We start from the raw sequence: 23,380 nt of genomic DNA, 5'->3' as shown, positions 1-23,380 counted from the left end.
AAAAAACCCCTTTAGTAACATTAAACTTTTGGCTAAACAGGAAATATCAGTAGAAAAATCAAGGTGCCACCCCACCATCCCCTGCTCAAACACAAAGGCTGTCCCAGGTTTACTGATGGGGAAATGGAGAGCAAAGACTCTCAGCAGCCCTAATACCCAGAGCCCTGAAAATTGAAAGTTTATCATCTTGTTCTACTGGGGTTGAGCAAGAGATAAGAGAAATCCCTCATAGTGTAAGGTTCTTAACACATGAGAAGATTAAAAAACAAGTTCCTCATGTAAGTCCAGAGTCGAGATTTAATTTGGGGTTTTAAGAGTTCTAAATCTGAGATGTTAAAGGCTGGAAGTCCAGCTGAGCTGTGTTCAGGAGGAGCTGCTGAACCCTTGGGGCTGTTCCAAGGAACAGGACCCCACACTCCCCCTCTCAGGGCTGATCTGGGACACAAGATTCTCCAAAGGACAAGGCCATGGAGTGACAGTGCTGCCTTCAGCCCAAGCTGCAGGAACTGGTGCCTTAAGTCTGAGCTTTCACATTTCTCAGATTCTGTGCTGCATTGGTGTGGAACTCTGAACTTCACACAGAGTGTCAGCAAGTTCTCCCCACAGTTCAGACAGACCAATCCTTTTCCAGCCACAGAACCAAGAGGAACTATTGCAGCTTCAGGCCCAAAAAGTGCAAACAAAAGTGAATTGGGGGGAAGCAAACTGGGAGAATGTGACTTCATTACCTGAAGCTGTAACTGTACAATTAACCCACAATATGCAAATGGACTAAACCTTCAAAAGTGTGAAAACTGATCCCCCATGGTCCACTTGGGTGTAGCCATGGCCAGGCTCTTGCACTGCCCAAGGTGCATCTTTGAAGGCCTTTTAATGAATCCCTACTTTATTCCTTAACAGTGCCCAGCCTCTGCTCCAGGTGCCCTCTCCAGCATCAGACCCAGCAAGGAATGTGCTGCTTTTCAGCTTCTTTTCCACCTCTGCTGAGGTCAGCATGGAAGGCACTCAAGCTGACAGCCTGTGCTCAGATTTAGGTGTTTATTATTTCTTATCAGTGTTAGAGTCTCACAGCAGTGAGTTCTGCAGGTCTTCACCAACAAGGCACTAAATGGCCAACAGTCTTTTAAGGCTAAACTATCCAATTGAGAAATGACACCTAAATGAATTTCACTTTTAACCCAATAACAAATCACTCAAAATCCGCAATGCAGACTTTTCTGTGCAGTTGCAAAATATCACCCAAACCCACGGAGAAAAAGGAAGAAGAAGGTGAAGAAGGTAAAGAAGGAGCAGCCTCTGCCCTAAACCCTCCATACTGCTCTGTATTTATTACTATATTCTAAAACCCCAAGCTCTTCCACCCTGTGATATTACCACTTATCAACTCTAATCAACCCTAATCCCAGTTCTATCAATGGATTCTGGAAGCTTCTCCACGGCCTCAGGTGAAATGCAGGGTTCTCCTGGGGGTCAGCACAGAAAGGCTGAAGTTCTGAGCATGCAGAACTGCAGCTGAAGGAGCTGCTGGGGCAGCAGAGGAGCCCTCACCTGTCGGCTGAGCCCTTGATGAGCCTCCTGCAGGTTTCCATCTGCACGTCCAGGCCCCGTTTCATGCTGCACATCTCCATGTACTCGTGCAGGTGCCGGTTCATGTCGCTCTTGGCTGTGGCCAGTTCCAGCTGAAGGGCAAAGAATCAGCTTCAGGGGAGGGGCAACCCCACTTTTCCTGCACTGCTCAGACTGCCTCAGCTGCCCAGAGCCCACCCAAACACCCCACAGTGCCCATTTCAGCTCGCTGCTCCTGACTGCCAATGTGCCCATGAACCCAGGAAGGGCAATCAGAGCTCCACGCTGGCTCTGAACAGCCCTGGTTTGGCTTTTTATTAAAACTTTTCTGTTTCTAACACTACCACAAAAGCCATCCTGCTGATTTTATGCCTTCTAAAGTAGCTGAACTATCTTAAGTGTAATGTAAATCTCCAAGAGCTTATAAGACCTAGCTCAAAAAAGCCATCTATCACCCTGGAGGGCTTTTCCTGCTCTTGGCACCTTGTTTGTCAACAGGCAGTCATTAATGAAAGCAGCTCCAGGCAGGACAGAGATTTTAAGAAGCTCCAGCTGCTGTTTCTGGTGAGGCCACATCCTGGGAAGCATTTCCCAGGGTGAGGGTGGACATGCAGAACAAAGGGGGTTAAAGAAAAATGGTGTGGTTTTATTCCCTTTGTTCTGCAGGTTCTCTCTCCACCAGCCACAGATTTATGCTCAGTGCTGAAGTATGGAGCAGTAATAGCCCAGAGAATGGCATTTAGAAAAATCCCCAGGGCAGGCCAGAGGGAAATGCCTCTGCATTGCTGGATATATGGACATTGCTGCTTCCCTGTGGGACAGCTCTGTGCTGTGTCCATCCATCAGGAACAGCTCCCCTTCCTCACCTCAATCTGCCCTATTGTCTCCTGGTACTCCTTGTCTCTTGTTTTGAAGAAAGACTCTGTCTCGTGGATCAAGTTTCCCAGGTTTTCTTCCTGCAGGGGAGAGAGGACACAGAAAATCAGCAAGGAAATAAAAAAATTCAGGAGAGAACTGATGATTTTATTTAGCCTCCCTGGAAATGTAGGTTATTGTGCTCCTTCCTGCACTGATTTTTTAAAGACACTGTTTCACACACTAGGAACATTCTTCTTCAGTCTGGAGTACCAGGAAAACCCATTTCGGTGCCATGACCACAGCTCTGGACACACAAAGGAGAGGGCTGATCAAGGCTCCAGCAATTAAACCCATGCACCTGCTGCATTCCAAAGCACCAAACCCCTGGATTTTCCTGAGCCTTTCACAGCCTGATCACACTTGGACAGACTGGGATTGCTCTCCAGCCATGAAACTTTTAATTTTCTCTGCATTGACCACACTGCTACTCCCAGCTTTGCACTGGAATTCTTATTTTCCAGTTACATATCATCACTCTCCAGTGCATGCACAGATTCCCACTGGAATTCCTGCACTGCTGGATAAAGCAGGAACAAATGCTGTCCCACGGGAAAGCTCCTCCTTTGGACTGACAGTACAGTCTGGGCTCCCAAACACCCAGAGCTGCGTGGTGCTGCCCAAAAAGGCACCACGATGTCACTGTTCCCTCTTTCAAGCCTTCAGCCACCTCCATTTTCCATTAAAAAATGATCCTCAATTTAGCACAACTGCACCCATAAGTGCTAATGGGGTTTCCATGCTCTGGCCACATCTGTGGCAGATTTACAGGGCTCGTTCCCGGTACTCACACCAGGCTATCCAGCCTGGAGTTACAAGAATCATCCTGCTGATCCTTTTATATGCAGAAGAGCTTTAAGGAGGAAGGTCATAAAAGAAGGTGGCGAGGGCAGCGTGTAAGAGCTTGAAAGGAATAAAACCCACGGAAGGAAGATTCAGGCATGTAAAGCACATGTTAAAGAGCAGGCACAGCCGGAGCAGTCTTTATTCTGAACCTCCATCTACAAGCCAAATCTACCCCTTCCTTGGATAATTTTCATTTAGAAAGATTTAAGCTTCTTAAAATCTTTAGAGTTTCCCCGCGCAGGGCCTGGGCTTGGCGCTATTGCTGTGCTGAGCCAGGCACGCCCGGCGTATGCAAATGAGCTGTCATTAATTCCTGCACCAGGCTCCTCATTATCACCCTGACACTCTCCCTCTCCTCGTTATCACTGCCACTCTCTGTCCCTGTTATCCCTGTGCCACTCTCAGTCCCTGTCATCCCTGTGCCACTCTCAGTCCCTGTTATCCCTGTGCCACTCTCAGTCCCTGTTATCCATGTGCCACTCTCTGCTCCTGTATCCCTGTGCCACTCTCTGCCCTGTTATCCCTGTGCCACTCTCTGTCCCTGTTATCCCTGTGCCACTCTCGTCCTGTGCCACTCTCTGCTCCTGTTATCCCTGTGCCACTCTCTGTCCCTGTTATCCCTGTGCCACTCTCTGCTCCTGTTATCCCTGTGCCACTCTCTGCTCCTGTTATCCCTGTGCCACTCTCTGCTCCTGTTATCCCTGTGCCACTCTCTGTCCCTGTTATCCCTGTGCCACTCTCTGTCCCTGTCATCCTGTGCCACTCTCGTGCTCCTGTCATCCCTGTGCCACTCTCAGTCCCTGTTATCCCTGTGCCACTCTCAGTCCCTGTTATCCATGTGCCACTCTCAGTCCCTGTTATCCATGTGCCACTCTCTGTCCCTGTTATCCATGTGCCACTCTCTGCTCCTGTTATCCCTGTGCCACTCTCAGTCCCTGTTATCCATGTGCCACTCTCTGTCCCTGTTATCCATGTGCCACTCTCTGTCCCTGTTATCCATGTGCCACTCTCTGTCCCTGTTATCCCTGTGCCACTCTCTGTCCCTGTTATCCCTGTGCCACTCTCTGTCCCTGTCATCCCTGTGCCACTCTCTGTCCCTGTTATCCCTGTGCCACTCTCTGTCCCTGTTATCCCTGTGCCACTCTCTGTCCCTGTTATCCCTGTGCCACTCTCCTGCTCCTGTTATCCCTGTGCCACTCTCTGTCCCTGTCATCCCTGTGCCACTCTCTGTCCCTGTCATCCCTGTGCCACTCTCTGCTCCTGTTATCCCTGTGCCACTCTCTGTCCCTGTTATCCCTGTGCCACTCTCTGTCCCTGTTATCCCTGTGCCACTCTCTGCTCCTGTTATCCCTGTGCCACTCTCTGCTCCTGTTATCCCTGTGCCACTCTCTGTCCCTGTTATCCCTGTGCCACTCTCTGTCCCTGTCATCCCTGTGCCACTCTCGTGCTCCTGTTATCCCTGTGCCACTCTCTGCTCCTGTTATCCCTGTGCCACTCTCTGTCCCTGTTATCCCTGTGCCACTCTCTGTCCTGTTATCCCTGTGCCACTCTCTGTCCCTGTCATCCCTGTGCCACTCTCGTGCTCCTGTTATCCCTGTGCCACTCTCTGTCCCTGTTATCCCTGTGCCACTCTCTGTCCCTGTTATCCCTGTGCCACTCTCCTGCTCCTGTTATCCCTGTGCCACTCTCTGCTCCTGTTATCCCTGTGCCACTCTCTGTCCTGTTATCCCTGTGCCACTCTCTGTCCCTGTATCCCTGTGCCACTCTCTGCTCCTGTTATCCCTGTGCCACTCTCTGTCCCTGTTATCCCTGTGCCACTCTCTGTCCCTGTTATCCCTGTGCCACTCTCTGCTCCTGTTATCCCTGTGCCACTCTCTGTCCCTGTTATCCCTGTGCCACTCTCTGTCCCTGTCATCCCTGTGCCACTCTCTGCTCACTGTTATCCCTGTGCCACTCTCTGTCCCTGTTATCCCTGTGCCACTCTCTGCTCCTGTTATCCCTGTGCCACTCTCTGTCCCTGTTATCCCTGTGCCACTCTCTGCTCCTGTTATCCCTGTGCCACTCTCTGCTCCCTGTTATCCCTGTGCCACTCTCTGTCCCTGTTATCCCTGTGCCACTCTCCTGCTCCTGTTATCCCTGTGCCACTCTCTGTCCCTGTCATCCCTGTGCCACTCTCTGTCCCTGTCATCCCTGTGCCACTCTCTGCTCCTGTTATCCCTGTGCCACTCTCTGTCCCTGTTATCTCTGTGCCACTCTCCTGCTCCTGTTATCCCTGTGCCACTCTCTGTCCCTGTTATCCCTGTGCCACTCTCTGTCCCGTTATCCCTGTGCCACTCTCTGTCCCTGTTATCCCTGTGCCACTCTCTGCTCCTGTTATCCCTGTGCCACTCTCTGCTCCTGTTATCCCTGTGCCACTCTCTGTCCCTGTTATCCCTGTGCCACTCTCGTGCTCCTGTTATCCCTGTGCCACTCTCTGTCCCTGTTATCCCTGTGCCACTCTCTGCTCCTGTTATCCCTGTGCCACTCTCTGTCCCTGTTCATCCCTGTGCCACTCTCTGCTCCTGTTATCCCTGTGCCACTCTCTGCTCCTGTTATCCCTGTGCCACTCTCTGTCCCTGTTATCCCTGTGCCACTCTCTGTCCCTGTGCCACTCTCTGTCCCTGTTATCCCTGTGCCACTCTCTGCTCCTGTTATCCCTGTGCCACTCTCTGCTCCTGTGCCACTCTCTGTCCCTGTGCCACTCTCTGTCCCCTGTTATCTCCCTGCTGCTCTCTGCTCCAGCTCCCCGTGGTTTCTGCAGCCCCAGCAGTTTCCAGGACTCCCCAGAGGCTCCCCAGGCTCTGGATGGATGATCCAGGAATGGGGAGGTGGAACAGGAACACGCCCTGGCAGCCAGACATCCCCCAGGCTGCTGCCTCAGCATCTTCCCTGGCCGGGAGGGATCATCTCCCCCCTCCCCCTGTGCTGCTCAGGCTGCAGTAACACGGCAATTCCCGGCCATTCCATCATCCCCAGGCTGTTCCCTGCCATTCCATCATTCCCAGCTATTCCCAGCCCCATCCCCAGCCAACCTCAGCCCCATCTCCATCCATTCCCTGCCATTCTCAGGCCATCCACAGCCTGTTCCCAGCCCATTTCCAGCCTGTTCCCTGCCATCCCCAGCCATTCCATCATTCCCAGCCACCCCCAGCCATTCCCTGCCACTTCCAGCCTGTTTCCATCCTTTCCCAGCTATTCCCAGACTGTTCTCTGTCATTCCCAGCCGTCCCCAGCCATCCTGTCATTCCCAGCCCATTCCCAGCCCTCTCCAGGCTGGTTTAAGAAGGCTCTGGAGTGGCTGGATTAGCTGCCTTTCCCTGGGATTTCAGGATTAAAAGGAAGCTGTTCATTATCCACCACTGCCAGCAGATCCCCACTGTCTGGGCAGAGGGAAGCCCAAGATTCAGGGGTCCAGAGATCCCTGGGGCTTTTGTGGTCCTGCAACCACAGGTTCTTTGTCTGGCATGGGATTTACACCCTTCAACACCTCCCAGACCAAGCCAAGATTGCTCAGCTCCCCACAGGAACAACTGTGCAACCCCATGCCCTGCACTCCACTTATTAGCAAAATGAAGTGTGAATGATAATTCACAGAGAAAGTGAGGTGCTGTGGAAGATCACAGAATCCCAGACTGGTTTGGGCTGGAAGGAGCTTAAAGCTCACCTAATTCCACCCCCTGCCATGGGCAGGGGCACCTTCCACTGTCCCAGGCTGCTCCCAAGCCCATCCAGCCTGGCCTGGGACACTGCCAGGGATGGGCAGCCACAGCTTCCCTGGGCACCCTGTGCCACGGCTTCTCCACCCTCACAGGGAAGGAGTTTTTCCTAAAATCAAATCTAAACCTCCCTCCTGTCAGCCTAGAGCTTTAGAGAAAGCTCTGAAGGGTGACAAATTCCCTGATGGTCTTGGAACAGACACCTTGGATCCTTCACCTCTCACTCAGTATTTTAAATACTCAGTCTGAAGGAGCCAAGGAAGTAAAGTTTGGCCAATAAAGTGATTGCACAGACTGCAAATCAAGCACAGAGAGGAAGCACTAAGAGGATTTCAAAATCAAAGTCAGTCTGTGTGGCGAACTAGATCACCAGTCCAACATCCACAGGCTCAAAGGCTGTAAAGGAGCAGCTGAGGGAGAGTTTGTGCAGAGAAGAGTTGGAGGAAATCACGGGGATGAGCTCACCTCTCCCTGGAGGTCGATGGAGGGGTTGCAGTTGGTGAAGTCCTCCCAGAGCAGCAGCGTTTCCTCGTTCTCCTCCCACGTTAAACTGTCACAGTCGTCGTCGAAATCGAAGGTCTCGCGGCTGGAGAACAAACAGCATTACCCAGAGCACTGCAGCCCCACTCCTCAGCCCTTCAATGAATTGTCCAGAAAAATGGGCTATGAGAGCTGAATGGGGGGACAATGCAGCGCTGGAAAACCTCACAGCTCCCACCAACAGCCTGTGCCACTGCCAGGCCCCTCTCTGCTGGGCTCCCTGCCACCCCACGGCAGAATAAAGGCTCCTTGTTGGAGCTGCTGCTGGGGCACAAGGGCTGGCTCTGCCCTCCAGATGGAGCTGCACAGTAGCTTCCCCTGTTTGCAAAACCACAGAAATGTTTGGAGCTGTTCTTTCCTCCAAAAGAAAGGAGCCCAAACACAGCTCAGGGGATGTCACAGGGCTCAGAACCCGCAAGGATTTCACGGGGGAGCTCAGCCAAGGGCTCCCCTGCAGCCTTGGAACACAGCAGGGCTGGAAGGAACCAGGGCTGGAAGGAGCAAGAGCTGGAAGGAGCAAGGGCTGAAGGAGCAAGGGCTGGAAGGAGCAAGAGCTGGAAGGAACAAGGGCTGGAAGGAGCAAGGGCTGGAAGGAGCAAGAGCTGGAAGGAGCCAGGGCTGGAAGGAACAAGGGCTGGAAGGAACAAGGGCTGGAAGGAACAAGGGCTGGAAGGAGCAAGGGCTGAAGGAACCAGGGCTGGATAGGAACAAGGGCTGGAAGGAGCAAGGGCTGGAAGGAACAAGGGCTGGAAGGAACAAGGGCTGGAAGGAGCAAGGGCTGAAGGAACAAGGGCTGGAAGGAGCAAGGGCTGGAAGGAACCAGGATGAAAAGACTGAGCCCCTGAGATGTGCAGAGCAGCACAGACACTGCTGCAGCCATGGAGGGCAGAGCACAGGGCAGGAGTGGCCTTTCACACCCTTATCTGCTCTAACCTTGTGCAATAAAGGAAAGTTGAAGAGCACACAGCAGTAGCTGCTCCTCGAGGTGGTTAAGGAGCCCTGACAAAGAGCTGGAATTTCTCCCTGAGCAGCCTGGATTCCAGGCTGATGCATTTTTATGGCTTTAGCTCACTTCCTCTGAGCTGATAACATCTCAGCAAGGAGCTCGATGCTGCCCCAGGAGGCTGCAGAGGTTGGCAAGGGCCAGGAGGTTTGTCTGGGTCAGCAGCACTGTAAAAATGTCATTTTAAACACCTGGACACTCATGGCTGTGCCTTTTGCAATTCCACTTCTTCAAATTGTTTTCTTTTTCCGAGATCTGTCCTGGGCAGAGAGCAGAAAGGCTCCTGAGCTGACCTCACACAAATCCACTGCAGTTCTGATTTTGTGCTGCTTCATTCTTAAAAATTAAGTTCATTACAGCTAAAAAGTGAGTTGGTTTGTTTCTGTTAATGATAGCAGCTCCTCAATCTATTCCTAAGCTATTATTTTCTGCTTCACAAAGACCCCAGGCCCATCCCCACCCACACTTTCACCCCAGCTTGACAGAACAAGGCTCCTGCAGCACTCAGTGCCACGGGTAATAGGACATGGAGATAAGAATTTCATTAGCAGGACCAAAACCAACTGGGTATCACAGGGCAGGTTTGGGAACAAAATAAAAACCTAAATGCATGACCAACCTAGCAGGTACATTTAACTTCTTGCTTTTTAAAAAAATTCACACTCTGCCTGCTGTCACACTGAATTGAGCAGTGGAAAAGTCAAAATTCTCTATTTATTACACTGATTATTACTGAGGGCCTAAAGACATCTGAAAGGAGCCCTAACAAGGGGAATCATCACAGCTTGGGCAAAAACCATCCCTCCCACATGGGGGCTTCAGGCAGCAAGGAGGAAATGCTCCCCTGAAACAACTCCTGGCAGTGTCTGGCAGCAGAGGAGGAGCCTGCTGGTGCTCAGAGCACCCCTCGTGCACTCCCCCCACAAACCCTGTCCTGCCCTGCCTGGGAAAGCTCTGGGAGCTCTGCTGTCACTGCAGGAGCTGGCAGGGACACCCCCCAACCCCCATCCCCTGGGGTGCTGCAGTCACACCCACAGTGCTGCTCAAGGCTCTTCTGTGCCAAAAGAGAACAGCAGAGAGCCCAAAAAGCCTAACCAAGCTATATTTGTGGATATTTTGGGGTGTTTTAGGAGTATTTTGGGGGGTTTTGGGGGACCCCACCTGCATTTTGAGGCTCCTAGGGTGGAATTTAGGAATATTTGGGAGTATTTGAAGGGATTTGAGGAGTATTTTGGGAGGGTTTTGGGACTCCCCACCTGCATTTTGAGGCTCCCATGAAGTTTGGGGGTCCCAGGGTGGGCTAAGGGGCTATTTTGGGGTGTTTTAGGAGTATTTTGGGGGTTTGGAGGTCCCTACCCTGGCCCTGATGGGAGAAGGGGACACAAGGCACACCTCCAGCCACCTCCCTGCACTGCTCAGACAGCACCACGTGCTGAGAGTCCCTCCTGGGCTGCTACAAACTTCCTTCCTGGGAGGAATGTGGTTTGGGGTAAAGCTTTGGTTTGGGGTAAAGCTTTAGGTAAAAAGATTTAGTTCAGGGGTAAAGCTTTAAAATAAACACCAATTCTTCCAGTGTGGGAGACTGGACTTTGCAGCAACAGCTGACAACACCAACATTCCTGACATCTATAAATTGTTGTCCACTGATTTTCCAGACAGATCCACCACTCCCATCTGCCTGCAGCCCAACTGAAAAACATCCCAAAAAACTTGAGAGGTTTGTATCCACCCCAAGCTGAGCTTTCAGTCCAAATTCTATCCAGCCAAGCAGCAGCAAACTCCAGAAATCAAATATTCAGCCCAAGATGCAGAACAGACTCCTGGTTTTGACTCTTTTGTTGCATTTTTCCTCTTTTGCAGCAACCCAGAACAGCAAAACCAGTTTGTATTTTTTGTATCCACTGCAGTTCCTCCCACTTGAGGGAGGAGCAGAAATCTGATCATTTCATTTGAACTTCCCCAAAACCTCCTGGCCTGTGCCACGCTGCCAGCTCAGAGATTCCAGGCTCAGGCTGCCTGTCAGGAGCAGTTTCTCAGGGTACTCACAGCTGGTTGAACATCCTCTTCATCTCATCGGTGATGTTGAGAGAGCAGCTGACTTCGTCATCAGAGAACCTCCCGTTGTCGGCGTCCTGCTCCGACAGCTCCTCGTCCGACGGCAGCTTCCGCTCCTTCTTCTTGGAAGCCACCTGGGGGGCAGAGAGGGCAGTGACTGCAGGGCTCGGGAGGGAACGGGGCTGCAGGGACAGGAGAGGGGTCAGGGCTGAGTGGGTGCGGCTGCCCGGCAGCTCCCGGGATTCCCTGCCCGGCCTGAGGAGCGCGCACGGAGCACAGGAAGCAGCTGGGGAGAGCAAAGCGAGCTGCAGGCTGCCAGCGCTCTGGGCACGGTCACTGAGCCCGGCCTGGCACTGCCAGGGGCCATGCAGAGCCTGGGATGAGCCAGGGAAAGGCTGGGATGAGCCAGGGCAAAGCAGAAGGGGCAGCAGTGCCCGGGCAGAGAGCAGTGACAGAACTCTCCCTCTCCTGCCAGCACCACAGGTGTGGCCTCCCAGCAAGGAACAGACAGGAAACCTTTCAGAGAGCCTCTATTCCAGGGAGGAATTTCCAGAGAGCCTTTCTTCCAGGGAATAAATTCCCCACCCCAGCACCAGCAGATTGAGAATCCTCAGCACACAAGAAGGGTTGGCTGAGCCATGGAAAAGCCTGGACAGCACCCAAGAAATGAAGTTTAGGGAACTCAGGGACACCCGTGCAAGGGGCACAGAGGGAACACACAGGATGCTCCCAGAGGGCTGGGAACACACAGGATGCTCCCAGGTCCCAGAGGGTTGGGAACACACAGGATGATCCCAGAGGATCCCAGAGGGTTGGGAACACACAGGATGCTCCCAGATCCCAGAGGATCCCAGAGGGTTGGGAACACAGGATGCACAGCTGGTGCCAGAACCTCAAACACACAATCCACTCCCAATCTACAGCACTTCCTCTTCTTGGCACACAGACCACCCCTTGTTGGCCTTGTTCTCCTGGTCATTCTCCTGGTCATTTTAACCCCTGCAGGCCTGAGCAGGAGTGTGCTCTGCAGTCACCTCTGAGCACAAAGGCTCAGCAATTCTCCTCAGAGACAAGAAGGAGGCACTGGCACCATACAGTGGCTCAACTTGCCAGAGAAATAATTCTCCTCTGAGGAGGTTTGAGTCTTTTGGGGAACACAAGCAGAAAAAACCATCAAACATTTCACAGCTTCACCAGCAGAGCCCACAAGGATCTTTTACAGTGTTTCTGGACAGCACTGAGCACACTGCGTGCCATCACTACACACAGAAAAGCATCAGATTTACTGAAAGCCCGAGCAAGACACATTTAGATGGAAGCAGAAGGAAGGTGGGTTAATCAGAGCTGAAACTGCAGTTGTGACAAGACCAGCTGCACTGGGAGTGACAGCCTTGATCCAGCAGAGCTGTCACTGCTCGCTTTTGGAGCAAATTAAAGGACTTTACTTCGAGCTCCAAGGAGCTCCAAGGAAAGCAACTTGAGCAGCCAGAGCTCACCATCACAGAAATGTTATTTCTGGCCACAGAGCTCAAGCCAGAAATAAGAACATTCAGATGACAGTTCCACGAGCTTAAAACCTGCCACTTGTGAAGGGAACAAATGGGAGGGAGGAATGATACAAACCTAGACCCTGTAACACTGCTTTTTTCCCCTGCATTCAGTACAGACTAACATCAGACTCACAGCACAGCTTAAAGATCATCCTGGGACTCCCTTTTTGTTCAACGCTCTGCACTTTGTGTTCCGGGTGCTGCAGCAGCTCCTGCAGCAGAGCCACCCTGACAGACAGCGGGGGAAATACAGCTACGGAGAGAGAGTTCAAGGAAAGGCAAAGGACCTGGACCACACTGCTCAGCACTGCTCCCTCCTGCCCTGCCCTATGGAAAATTCAGGGCCTAATCACCTGGAAAATCTTGGAAACGTCTTCCGAGTTGCGCTGCTGCGCGACATCGCACAGCTTGGCCGTGATATCGATTCGGCGGCAGATGTCCATGTCCACCTTCATGGCCTTTTCTTGGATCTTTGTGTCCAGGTCTGTCATGGGCTGCAGGAAGGACAGCAGGGATTATCTTCTATTATTAGACAGTTCAGGCAAGAAGAGATACCCCACAGTATCTCTGGAACCCCAGGCCACACCAGTGCCAAACCTCACACCCTGAACAAGGGCAGTGCCCGGGCAGAGAGCAGTGACAGAACTCTCCCTCTCCTGCCAGCACCACAGGTGTTGGCCTCCAGCACAGAACCCAGCAAGGAACAGACAGGAAACCTTTCAGAGAGCCTCTATTCCAGGGAGGAATTGCCAGAGAGCCTTTGTTCCAGGGAATAAATTCCCCACCGGGACAGTCTGAGGACTCCACAGCTCACCCCTGATTCTAACAAAGTTCCAACTCAGAAGGATTTGCCACCAAAAAAACCTGCACCCACCCCAAAACAACTGCACAGTGTGGCAAGGGGGGCCTTGGTGGGTCAGCAACCAGGAGGGACAGTGCACAGCCCAGAGAAGCTGAGGCTGCCCCAGCCCTGGAAGCGCTCAAGCTGGGCTTGGAGCACCCTGGGACAGTGGAAGGAGCCCCTGCCTGGGCCAGGGGGTGGGACTGGATTGTCCCGAAAGTCCCTTCCATCCCAAACCATTCTGGGATTCCATAAATAACACTTTAAAAATGGAGAGCACCCCCTGTGTAGTGTGTGCAGAGCAGAGTGAAATGTAAATCCTGGTGAGGATGCAACACTTCCCCTCTTGCAGACACAAAAGTTGTGCCTGCCCAGAGAAGCTGCTGACAAACCAGAGCCCAGGCTCCACAGCAACTGCAGACAGAGCATGGGACCAGCAAATCGTGACTGGATCCAAGGAGATCCATGAAAACCCTGGCACAGAGAACACTCCTCACTGGCACCGACCTGGCTTCCAGCCCAGCTAAAGTTCTGCATGAAAATTTCTGCCTTGTAGTGAAAAATACTGCCTTGTAGTAGCTCTGATTTCTGAGATCCTCCCACTCAGACAGAACATCTGGCTCCTTATGAAGGAAGAAACATTAAAAAACCCCCAAAGCATATTTTCCATCCTAGCTGAGACTTGCTCTCCTGGACAGTTCCACTCCTAAGCAATGCTTCCACCTGGGACACTAAAGTGGAAGAACCCTTTGCAGACCATTCTTAAACACAAATCCCTTTTCTAAGAGAAAACTCTGGGCTTTTTCTTGGTTTGATTTGCTTTTCCCCACCACTTTTCATTTTAAATTATTACACACTCTTCTCCAGGCCCTGTGAACCACCTCTAGAGATTTGTGTTTTCCAGACACTCTGAGGAAAATAAATCTCTCAACACTGACACAACCTCACTTGCTGAGCTGCTGATCCTTATCTGCAGGAAGGAAAGAGCCACGTGCCAACATTTTGCACTTCTCTATTCTAAATATTTGCCCAGTGAGGCTCAAAGCAAGCACTCCCAGTGCTTTCCTTGCGTTCCCTCATCCCTCAGAGCCTGCCCAGAGCACTTTCCCCGAGCCCAGAGGATGTTTGCCTGCAGCAGCACCTCCCTCTCTGCACACACAGCAGCTCCTGGGTGAATGGAGTTGGGCCCCAGCCCCAGCAGCCTCTCCCCTCCAGGCTCTAACCCAGCACAGCCACCCTTGATTAACCACCAGAAGGACACACAGCTAATTGCCAAATTCCCCATGAGCAGATCTAGTGGCCCTGAGAGAATGGATTTGACACCTGGGAGCGGGTTCTGCAGGTTTCTGTGAAGTCAGGAGAAGGCTGTTGTGTGCAAAAATTGCAGAATAAATCAGCGTAACAGGGTCTGTTCCTCAGACAAATGGCTTCAGCACTACCTCAGACTTACTGAGAAAGGCATCTTAATGTTCACCTGCCTTATCTTTCCAGATATCTGCATGATCTCACTTCTAAATAAAAGAATTTTTATTCACTCAGGGCCTAAAAGATCCTCTGGCTTTGAAGAGAGCTCAGTATCTAATGAGACGTGAGGAAATTCCTGAGAAAACAAAACTTTTGTTTTTTTAAAGCCATGAGGTTGAACCAGCTCTGGAAGTAAAGCCAATACCTGAACCAGGATTCATCTCTTCAGGGTTCATTAAGGGAGATGGGAAACACTTATTCCTCCCTGGCAGGGTGGGCAGGCTCTGGCAGAGGTGCCCAGGGAAGCTGTGGCTGCCCCTGGATCCCTGGCAGTGCCCAAGGCCAGGGCCTGGAGCAGCCTGGGGCAGTGCAAGGTGTCCCTGCCACGGCAGGGGTGGAACAGGATGATCTTTAAGCTCCTTCCAACCCAAACCAGTCCATGATTCCATACAATGTGTTCCTTTAGGAACAGGATTTTTTTGCAAGGCTCCAGGCAAAGTCCCTGTGCCAGCAGCTCCTGGAGCTGCCCAGTGCTGAGCCTGCTCCCCAGTCTGGGGCTTTTCCAGCCCTCTGCTCCCAGATCCAAGGCTGCCCAGCAGCTGCGGGGAAGGGAGGGAGGGAGGGCAGAGTCCTGGTTATGGGTAAGCAGCAGTTAATGCATCTCCACACAGACCAGACAGGAAGCAGGGGAGGGGGATCTGTCTGATGCATTAGATCCCAGCAGCCATCACTAATTACACAGCAGCACTTGCTAATTACACAGCAGCACTCACTAATCACCTGGCTGGGGATGAAGCCATCTGCAGGACACACAGCCACAGAGGGCCCTCTGTACTTACATCACTCATCAGACCCTTAAAGACCACCAGCTCTGCCTTCAGCCTCTCAATCTTCTCATTCAGCTCCTCCTGGAGGGCTTCTGCTTCCTGGGCCTCCTGCAAGGAAAAACACCCAGGGGGTGAGAGGGGAGAGCCCAGCCCAGCTCCCACTCAGCCTGAGCAGGCTGGTTAAAAAGGGGGTTAGAATGGAACTTCATTCTTTAGTGAAATTTAATTGTTACCCTCAGCTCTAAATTCCACTCCCTCCTCCCACTTTGTCACAAACTTTGTCACAAACTTTGTCACAAACTTTGTCATTTCCTGCTCCAGCTTCCCAGCGTTAGCACTGTCCTCTACAGCAGCACAGCTGCTCTAGCCAGGAGGCAAACTTGTAATTAAAAGACAAATAAAACGCTGAGCAGCATGAGGAGAGCTGCAGAAAGCCCTGCACCTTCCACCCCACACTGCCCAAACCTTACCTCTCTCAAGGTTTCCACCATGGATTCCAGGCTCATCCTTCTCGTCAGCTCCTCTTCCCATCTGGAAGAAAAGAGGTGCAGTGTCAGTTACAGAGAAAAGCAGATCTTCCCCTCAGAATCACAAGCTCTGCGGGCTGAGGGAGGGAATGTGACAGTTACTGGAAATGCAGAGCAGATGGTCTCAGACAGAGCAGGGAGGCTGAGGGAAGGAAAGCTGTCTGCACTTTCACAGGGAGCAGCATTCCTCCAGCAGAACCAGGGAATCACAGAGCTTTGGGCTGGGAGGGAGCTCACAGACACCATTCCAGGGATCCATCCCCTCAAAGATCACTTTCCACCACCCCAGGGTGCTCCAGCCTGGCCCTGGACACTGCCAGGGATTCAGGGGCAGCCTCAGCACCTCTGGGCAGCCTGTGCCAGGCCCCACCCTCACAGCAACAATTCCTCATTTCCAACCTAAATTTCCCCTCTTTCAGTTCGTTTGATATTTGGCTGCTAATGAGGTGGGAAGTTTTTGGTCCAGAAAGAATCAGGGAAGTTGTGTCAATCAAAACTGTGACAATTTCCCAGTTCAGTCCATGTGTTTCTGTGCCCTCTGTATCCAAATCCTCACCACTCTCCATGCCCAGCCACTCCCAGCCCTCCAGCTGCCAGGAGAGCACTCCAAGTCCCCGAGTGCTGGGTGCCCACTCTCAGTGCTGGGGGTGCCAGGGAAGGAGACAGAGATGAAATTGTTTAATTAAAGCTCACACAGTGGCAGAGGTCATTAGTGGGCTCTGAGCAGCCTGGTCTGTGTGGAAGGGAGTGAAACAAAATGACTTTAAGGCTGCTTCCAACCTAAATCATTCAGGGGTCCTACAATTATTTTTATAATTGTATTTTATATTGCATTGTATTTTATATTGTTTTTTTGTATTGTATTTTTTTAAATTCTGTTTTTAAGCTCTGAAACCCTTTACAGCAAACCCCAAATCTGACAAATTTAACTGGAAACATTCTGGAAAAACACTGATACATATCCATAGACACGGGCAGGGTTTGAGTCTGGCAGGAGAGGGAAAGCCAAGCGTGTGCCCCTCCTTGAACAGGCCCCAGTGCCACCCCAGACCTGCCTGTCTGTTGGGACAACAGGAATTACCCTCCTGGAAAAGAAACTCTGGATACCACAAATCAAAAAGAATCCTGTGAACAGACTCTCCACGTGCCATCACAACCACTTCTGTTGCTACCTCAACACTTCTCAGAGTTCAGCTGGAACTGTGAGGCCAGAAATCCACGGAATCACTGAAAACACAGTGGGTAAATGCACCAAACTGCAGAGATTCAGCCCATTTTCCAAGGCACAAGCACGTGGGGATGGATGGCTGCATGCAGGATGAGCCCGTGGAGGCTGATCTGGTGCCCACAGCAGCCCCTGGGCACAGAGTTCATCCCACCTGCGAGGACCAGAGGGGATGTTTGGCCAGGGAAGGAAGGACACAGTGCAGCTCTGAGGACATTCCCACCCCAGCCACTCCTCCCTGCTGCAGGGGGGCAGAACACTCAGCACAGCAGCCTGTGAGAGCTGCATTTGTGCGGGAGGACTTGTTGTGCATCTTTTTACCAGCATCGATTCACTGCCAAGCAGGGGAAAATATTTAGGCTGGAATTTGCATTTGTCACCAAACGTTGCAGCTCGGATTTCCATGCCCTGGGTGGGTTTTGTACTAATTACATGAGCATTGCTATAAAAATAGCAACTTTGCCTTTCACGTTCCAATATCAGAGGCGAGAAGGTGAAATTAATCAAAGCAGGCAATTCTACTGGCAGTGTGTGAGCTGCCTCTCCTGTGACAGGGCAATCACCCCTCCTGCCACTGGATGGGGGAGTCGAGCAGACACTGCAAAAATTGATCTGCTGCTTCTCAAGGTTTGAACTCCTGGGGGGAGGGATCCTGGCTGCATCCAGCCCTCCTGCTGAATTGTTGCCTCCTCACCCTGCCTTCTGCAGAGGGAGGGAGGGAGGGAGGGATTTTGGGGGAACGTCATCTGTGTGTTTTCCCTGACTCTGCCAAAAGGCAGGAGAAAGGATTCGAGTTCCCCCCCAGCAGGTCAGCCAGGGCAGCTGCCAGAACTGCACATCCCCAGCCTGCTCAGACCAGCCTCCCTCCTCCTCGCTTGGTGCTTTTTGCAGAGATTTACAGCCCTAATTCCTGCCAGCAAACCCAAACCAGGGTCTTCTTCAGGAGAGGGGGAAAGGTGCCCCTTCCACACACCCTCCCACAGACCCTGTTTCTCTTAATTACAGCAACAATAAAACCATCAGGTGATTTTTAATCAGTTCTAACCAGTTTTTAACCAATTTTTTTTAAAGTTCCTGCCTGACTGAAAGGAATTTTCACAGGTCTGGCAAGGAGGGTCCTGCTAACCATTAATATCAAATTCTTAACCCCAGAGCACATTCCTCCCACCCACCACCAAGCTGATTAACCTCATTTACCAGCTCAAAATGCCAATCTTACTTTCCCCTCACACTTAAACCTCGGGAGAATATTCACAGTCAGGAAAGGACAGAGCCAGGCAGGGGATGACAATGGAGAGGAGGATTAATTGTGCATCTCAACTTCCAGGGAGGTGAGACAATAAGAAGATTGCTCATTCTGTGATCATCCTGTGTTTGCTGCAGCACACCCGACTTTAAAGGGACCTTGGCAGCTGTGCTGCTGCACATTCCCAAAATCCAGGAGTCAGGGCACTGAGAGGATGCTAATTATGGCTCTGCTGTCTTTATTATTCACCACACTCCATTATTCTCCTGGCCATTTACATTAATCAGTATTTCTCTCCTCAGATACCATCTGAGGTCAAACTGTAACCCCAGCAGGCCGTGGTGCCCCTGTGCTCCCTGGCACACAGAACCAGGGCATGCAGCCCAAAATGCCACAGAGGGCCCCCACAGCTCCAGGAGCTGCCTCCATCCCAGGGAGAGGGGAGCACCCCCAGCTCTGCACAGCAGGAGGGAAGCAGGAGCTCCCTGACCCCTGAGGGTCCCTTCCAGCCCAGGAGACTCCAGATCCTACAGTTCTGCAATGGCCAAACTGCTGGGAAACCTTCCCCCAGCAGCCTTCCCACTGCAGCAGGAGATGAGCTGCTGCTGCTCCCCAAGCACACTCGATTTCTTGGCTCACATGCAGCAATTGCAATGGTTTCCAGCTGCATCCCAAAATCCTTTTTCTGACTCACAAACGTTGCCGTCCAAAGCTCCCAGACTTTGGGGCTTTTTATTACATTTTTAGTTCTTTCTTCTAAAAAAATATCAGCTACATGAATTTGTTCATGCCTAAGCCAGTTTTTTTTTTTTTTTCCCTTCTTTCCCACCTTCCAAGGACGTGTCAGTCCCATCCACCCGCAAATAAAGGGCAAGCCTGACTTTTCTGAAGCCTTTTTTTCCCAGATGTGACACATCACATTCTCACATTCCAGGGCCATTCCGTCACTCCTTCAGCCCTGCCTCGCTGTCTGAGAGGAGAACAAAGGAAGCCCGGCTCTCCGGGAAGGACACTGGGCAAACCAAGCCCCGGGGCAGTCAGGATTAGCGGGGCTCCGAGCTGTGTCCTTGGAAAGCTGAGTCACAGACCAGCTCTGCTCCCTCGCAGTTGGGAGAGCAGCCAGCAGCTCCCAGGAGAGAGATGGAGACACCTCGGGATGACAGCCCTGAAAAGCTTCCCCAGCTTTTCCAGCCTCAGTGTCCATGGAATTGCACTGAGCTCTGGGCTGGCACCAGCCCCAAACACTTTGCCACTGATGCCTCAGGTTCAGATTTTGTGTTTTTCTGCTTCTGTGCTGATAGCTCAGGTTTGGCTTTTCTATTTTCACATTCTGTGCTGCTTTAGTGTCTGGGTCTGGGCTTCACATTATGGGATGGTGAGCTCTGCACGGAGCAGGGAGACAAAACAATTCCTGCTCCGGCTGGCACCAAGGACAAAAGATCCAAACCTCAGCCCAGGAGCACAAACCCCGTGGGCTGGAGAGAGAAAACCAGGATGGGACTGGATGGGCTGGAGCTGGAACTGGACAGTGAAGTGCAAGGTGCAAATGGAGCAGAACTGATCCCAGGGAGAGACCCCGGGAGCGGGCATGCATTTTGTGCCATTCTGGGTTCATTTTGTGCCATTTTGGTTCATCTTGGGTTCATTTTGTGCCATTTTGGTTCATCTTGGTGCAGCCCTGGCTGGGCCCTTGTGCTGCCCAAGGTGGATCCCTTGAGGAGATCCTTTCAATAAATCCCTGCTTTATTCCCTAACTCTGTCCAGCCTCTGATCCAGCTCAGCCTTCCCAAGGAAGCAGCACTGCCTCAAAACCCCTCTCAAGGAATGGGATCCTCTTCCTTCCTCCTGTCCCAGTACCACGTGCAGTTCAGGAACACAGACCAGGGAAGGGGAGCAGATTCCCAAAAACCCCTCTGGAACAGCAAGTCAGTTCTAGACAAGTTTGCCTTGCAGAGAGCTGTTCAGTAATTGTCTTTTGGAGGGATTTTAGATGTCTGGTTTGATTTAACCAACCAACAACGTGCTTACAGAAGGCACCAGGTACAAACATGCTGGGTTCAGAATGTTTTTGCTCAAGGCAGAAAAGCACAAACAGAGCAGCTGATCATTAATGACGCCTGATTGTATCAGCTGGATTATTCTTTCATTAAAAAAAATCCCTCCCTCAAGGAATAAAACATTCACCAAGTCATACTTAATGACAAAGTGTTTGTTCCATAAGCAAAACTCTTCAGGAAGACCCTTTTTTGTAGGGTCATGGAGGGAAGAAAATCCCAAAAAGAACAACAGGGGAGAGGAAGGTTTTGGAAGGTTTGGGAGGGTTTGGGAAGGTTTGGGAAGGGAAGGTTTGGGAAGGGAAGGGAAGGGAAGGGAAGGTTTGGGAAGGGAAGGTTTGGGAAGGGAAGGGAAGGGAAGGGAAGGTTTGGGAAGGTTGGGAAGGTTTGGGAAGGGAAGGGAGGGAAGGGAAGGGAAGGGAAGGGAAGGAAGGGAAGGAAGGGAGGGACAGGGAAGGGAAGGGAAGGGAAGGGAGGGAAGGGAAGGGAAGGGAAGGGAAGGGAAGGGAAGGGAAGGGAAGGGAAGGGAAGGGAAGGGAAGGGAAGGGAAGGGAAGGGAAGGGAAGGGAAGGGAAGGGAAGGGAAGGGAAGGGAAGGGAAGGGAAGGGAAGGGAAGGGAAGGGCTCCAGAGCTACCAGGTTTAAGTCCACATGGGGAAACTGAAGCGTTGGTTTGAGCAGTACCCATAAAATGCCCATGGAGACAGGAACTAACAGTTCCCAAACACACCAACCCCAGAACACTGAGCACACCAGGAACAGAACCGCTGCATTTCCCTGCAGCACTCCAGTGTGGCACCAGCTGCTCCCAGCCCTGCTCTCCTGGGGGACAGGGGCACCTCCCCTGGCACAGCACGGCTGCCAGGGTATGCCCCCAGCACTGAAGCCCCCGAGGCCGTGCCCCATCCCAGGAATGCCCTTGTGCTCCCACCCTCCTCCCAGCAGGGCTGGGCTGCTCCAGTGCCCGGGTGGCACCCACAGGAGCCCAGAGCACGAGGCTGTGCCCACAATGGCACCATGTGGCACCCACAGGAGCCCAGAGCACAAGGCCACATCTGTGCTGGCACTGCGTGGCACCCACAGCCCTGAGCACGAGGCTGTGCCCACACGAGGCCATGCCCCTGCTGGCACCATGTGACCCATGCTGGCACTGTGTGTGACCCACGCTGGCACTGTGAGTGACCCACGCTGGCACCATGTGACCCATGCTGGCACTGTGTGTGACCCATGCTGGCACTGTGTGACCCACGCTGGCACTGTGTGTGACCCATGCTGGCACTGTGTGACCCACGCTGGCACCATGTGACCCCACGCTGGCACTGTGTGTGACCCATGCTGGCACTGTGTGACCCACGCTGGCATCGTGTGACCGACGCTGGCACCATGTGACCCCACGCTGGCACCGTGTGACCCACGCTGGCACCGTGAGTGACCCCACGCTGGCACCATGTGACCCATGCTGGCACTGTGTGTGACCCACGCTGGCACTGTGTGACCCACGCTGGCACCATGTGACCCCACGCTGGCACTGTGTGTGACCCACGCTGGCACTGTGAGTGACCCACGCTGGCACCATGTGACCCATGCTGGCACTGTGTGTGACCCACGCTGGCACTGTGTGACCCACGCTGGCACCATGTGACCCCACGCTGGCACTGTGTGTGACCCACGCTGGCACTGTGTGACCCCATGCTGGCACTGTGTGACCCACGCTGGCACCGTGTGACCCACGCTGGCACCATGTGACCCACGCTGGCACTGTGTGTGACCCACGCTGGCACTGTGTGACCCACGCTGGCATCGTGTGACCGACGCTGGCACCATGTGACCCCATGCTGGCACTGTGTGACCCACGCTGGCACTGTGTGTGACCCACGCTGTGCTGGGCGCGTCCCTGGCACCGCTCAGCCCCTGGCAGTTGCCCAGGCCTGGCCCAGGGGTGCAGGACGTGCCCACAGATGCCACCCCACGGGCACAGAGCAGCCAGCAGCAGCCCAGGGGGACACTGTGCTGGGCACTGATGGCACTGCCATGGACTGGGCAGCCCCCAGGTGAGCCCACCTGATCCCACACAAGGGAGGCACGCTTTAACCCTGGCACTAGCCAAGGCAGGAGCCTGGGCAGGGGTTTGGCACTTTGGGATGGGAAAGGATCGTGTTCCACACCATTCAAACAGATTCAGAGACACCAAAGCTCTGCTCCACTGCCAGGTCCATTTAACCCTTTGTCAGCCGTGGGAGGAGCCACCTCTGCCCCCTCACCAAACCCTTCCTGAGGCTGGAAGGCCGTTTGGGATTGGAAACACAAACAGCTGCAGGAGCTCCAAAGGTCTGAACCACACAAAATGGTTTCATTTTAAATAAAAAGCTCTGTGAAGCCTTCTTTACTTTCCATGGAATCCCAGAGTGGCTTGGGTTGGAAGGAGCTTAAAGATTATCCCATTGCACCCTCTGCCATGGGCAAGGACACTTCCACCACCCCAGGTGCTCCAAGCCCCATCCAGCCTGGCCTTGCACACTTCCAGGCACAGGGCACCTACAAACTCCTGGCTCTTGTTAAATAAAACAAGAGACCAAAAGAAAAAAAAAAAAAAAAAAAAAAAAAAAAAAGGAAAAAAAAAAACCCAAAACAAATGAACAATTCAGCATTCTCTCTGATTTTGGAATCCTTGCCTAAGAGATGATTTTCCTTCCAGTTTTCATTTTGCACTAAATTAGACATAAAATCGCATCAACCAATTAGATTCTTCACAATTGCTACCTCTGTCTAAATGAGCATTTTTAAGATGCTGTGCAATACAGAGATTCCTCCTGATTATCCCAAGCGTTGATCATGCTGATCCCACATGCCCAACCTCATTGAAGCAAATTAAATGTTACTTGATGGGCTCCATGGAGAACATATTAATTTAATGGGAAGGGCTGATTCCATTAGAGCCTGGCTGGAACAGAGGATGCAGCACTGAGT

The 23,380-nt window shown here is 52.3% G+C and overlaps 1 protein-coding gene across 1 annotated transcript in view; it reads right to left on the bottom strand.

Moving 5' to 3' along the window:
• Positions 1-23,380, bottom strand: part of IFFO2 (intermediate filament family orphan 2) — a 45,481-nt gene that overhangs the window by 2,460 nt on the left and 19,641 nt on the right. The window contains exons 2-8 of the mRNA XM_050982618.1: positions 15,833-15,893; positions 15,375-15,470; positions 12,584-12,724; positions 10,672-10,814; positions 7,548-7,668; positions 2,433-2,522; positions 1,549-1,679 (exon numbers count right to left, since the gene is read on the bottom strand). Coding sequence (XP_050838575.1) covers positions 1,549-1,679; positions 2,433-2,522; positions 7,548-7,668; positions 10,672-10,814; positions 12,584-12,724; positions 15,375-15,470; positions 15,833-15,893 — 783 coding nt within the window. The remainder of the gene's footprint in view (positions 1-1,548; positions 1,680-2,432; positions 2,523-7,547; positions 7,669-10,671; positions 10,815-12,583; positions 12,725-15,374; positions 15,471-15,832; positions 15,894-23,380) is intronic.

This window comes from Serinus canaria, chromosome 21 (genome assembly GCF_022539315.1).
Source record: "Serinus canaria isolate serCan28SL12 chromosome 21, serCan2020, whole genome shotgun sequence".
Taxonomy (NCBI): Eukaryota; Metazoa; Chordata; class Aves; order Passeriformes; family Fringillidae; genus Serinus; species Serinus canaria.
Note: the sequence above shows the minus strand (reverse complement) of the source record. Positions and strands in the feature narration are given on the sequence as shown.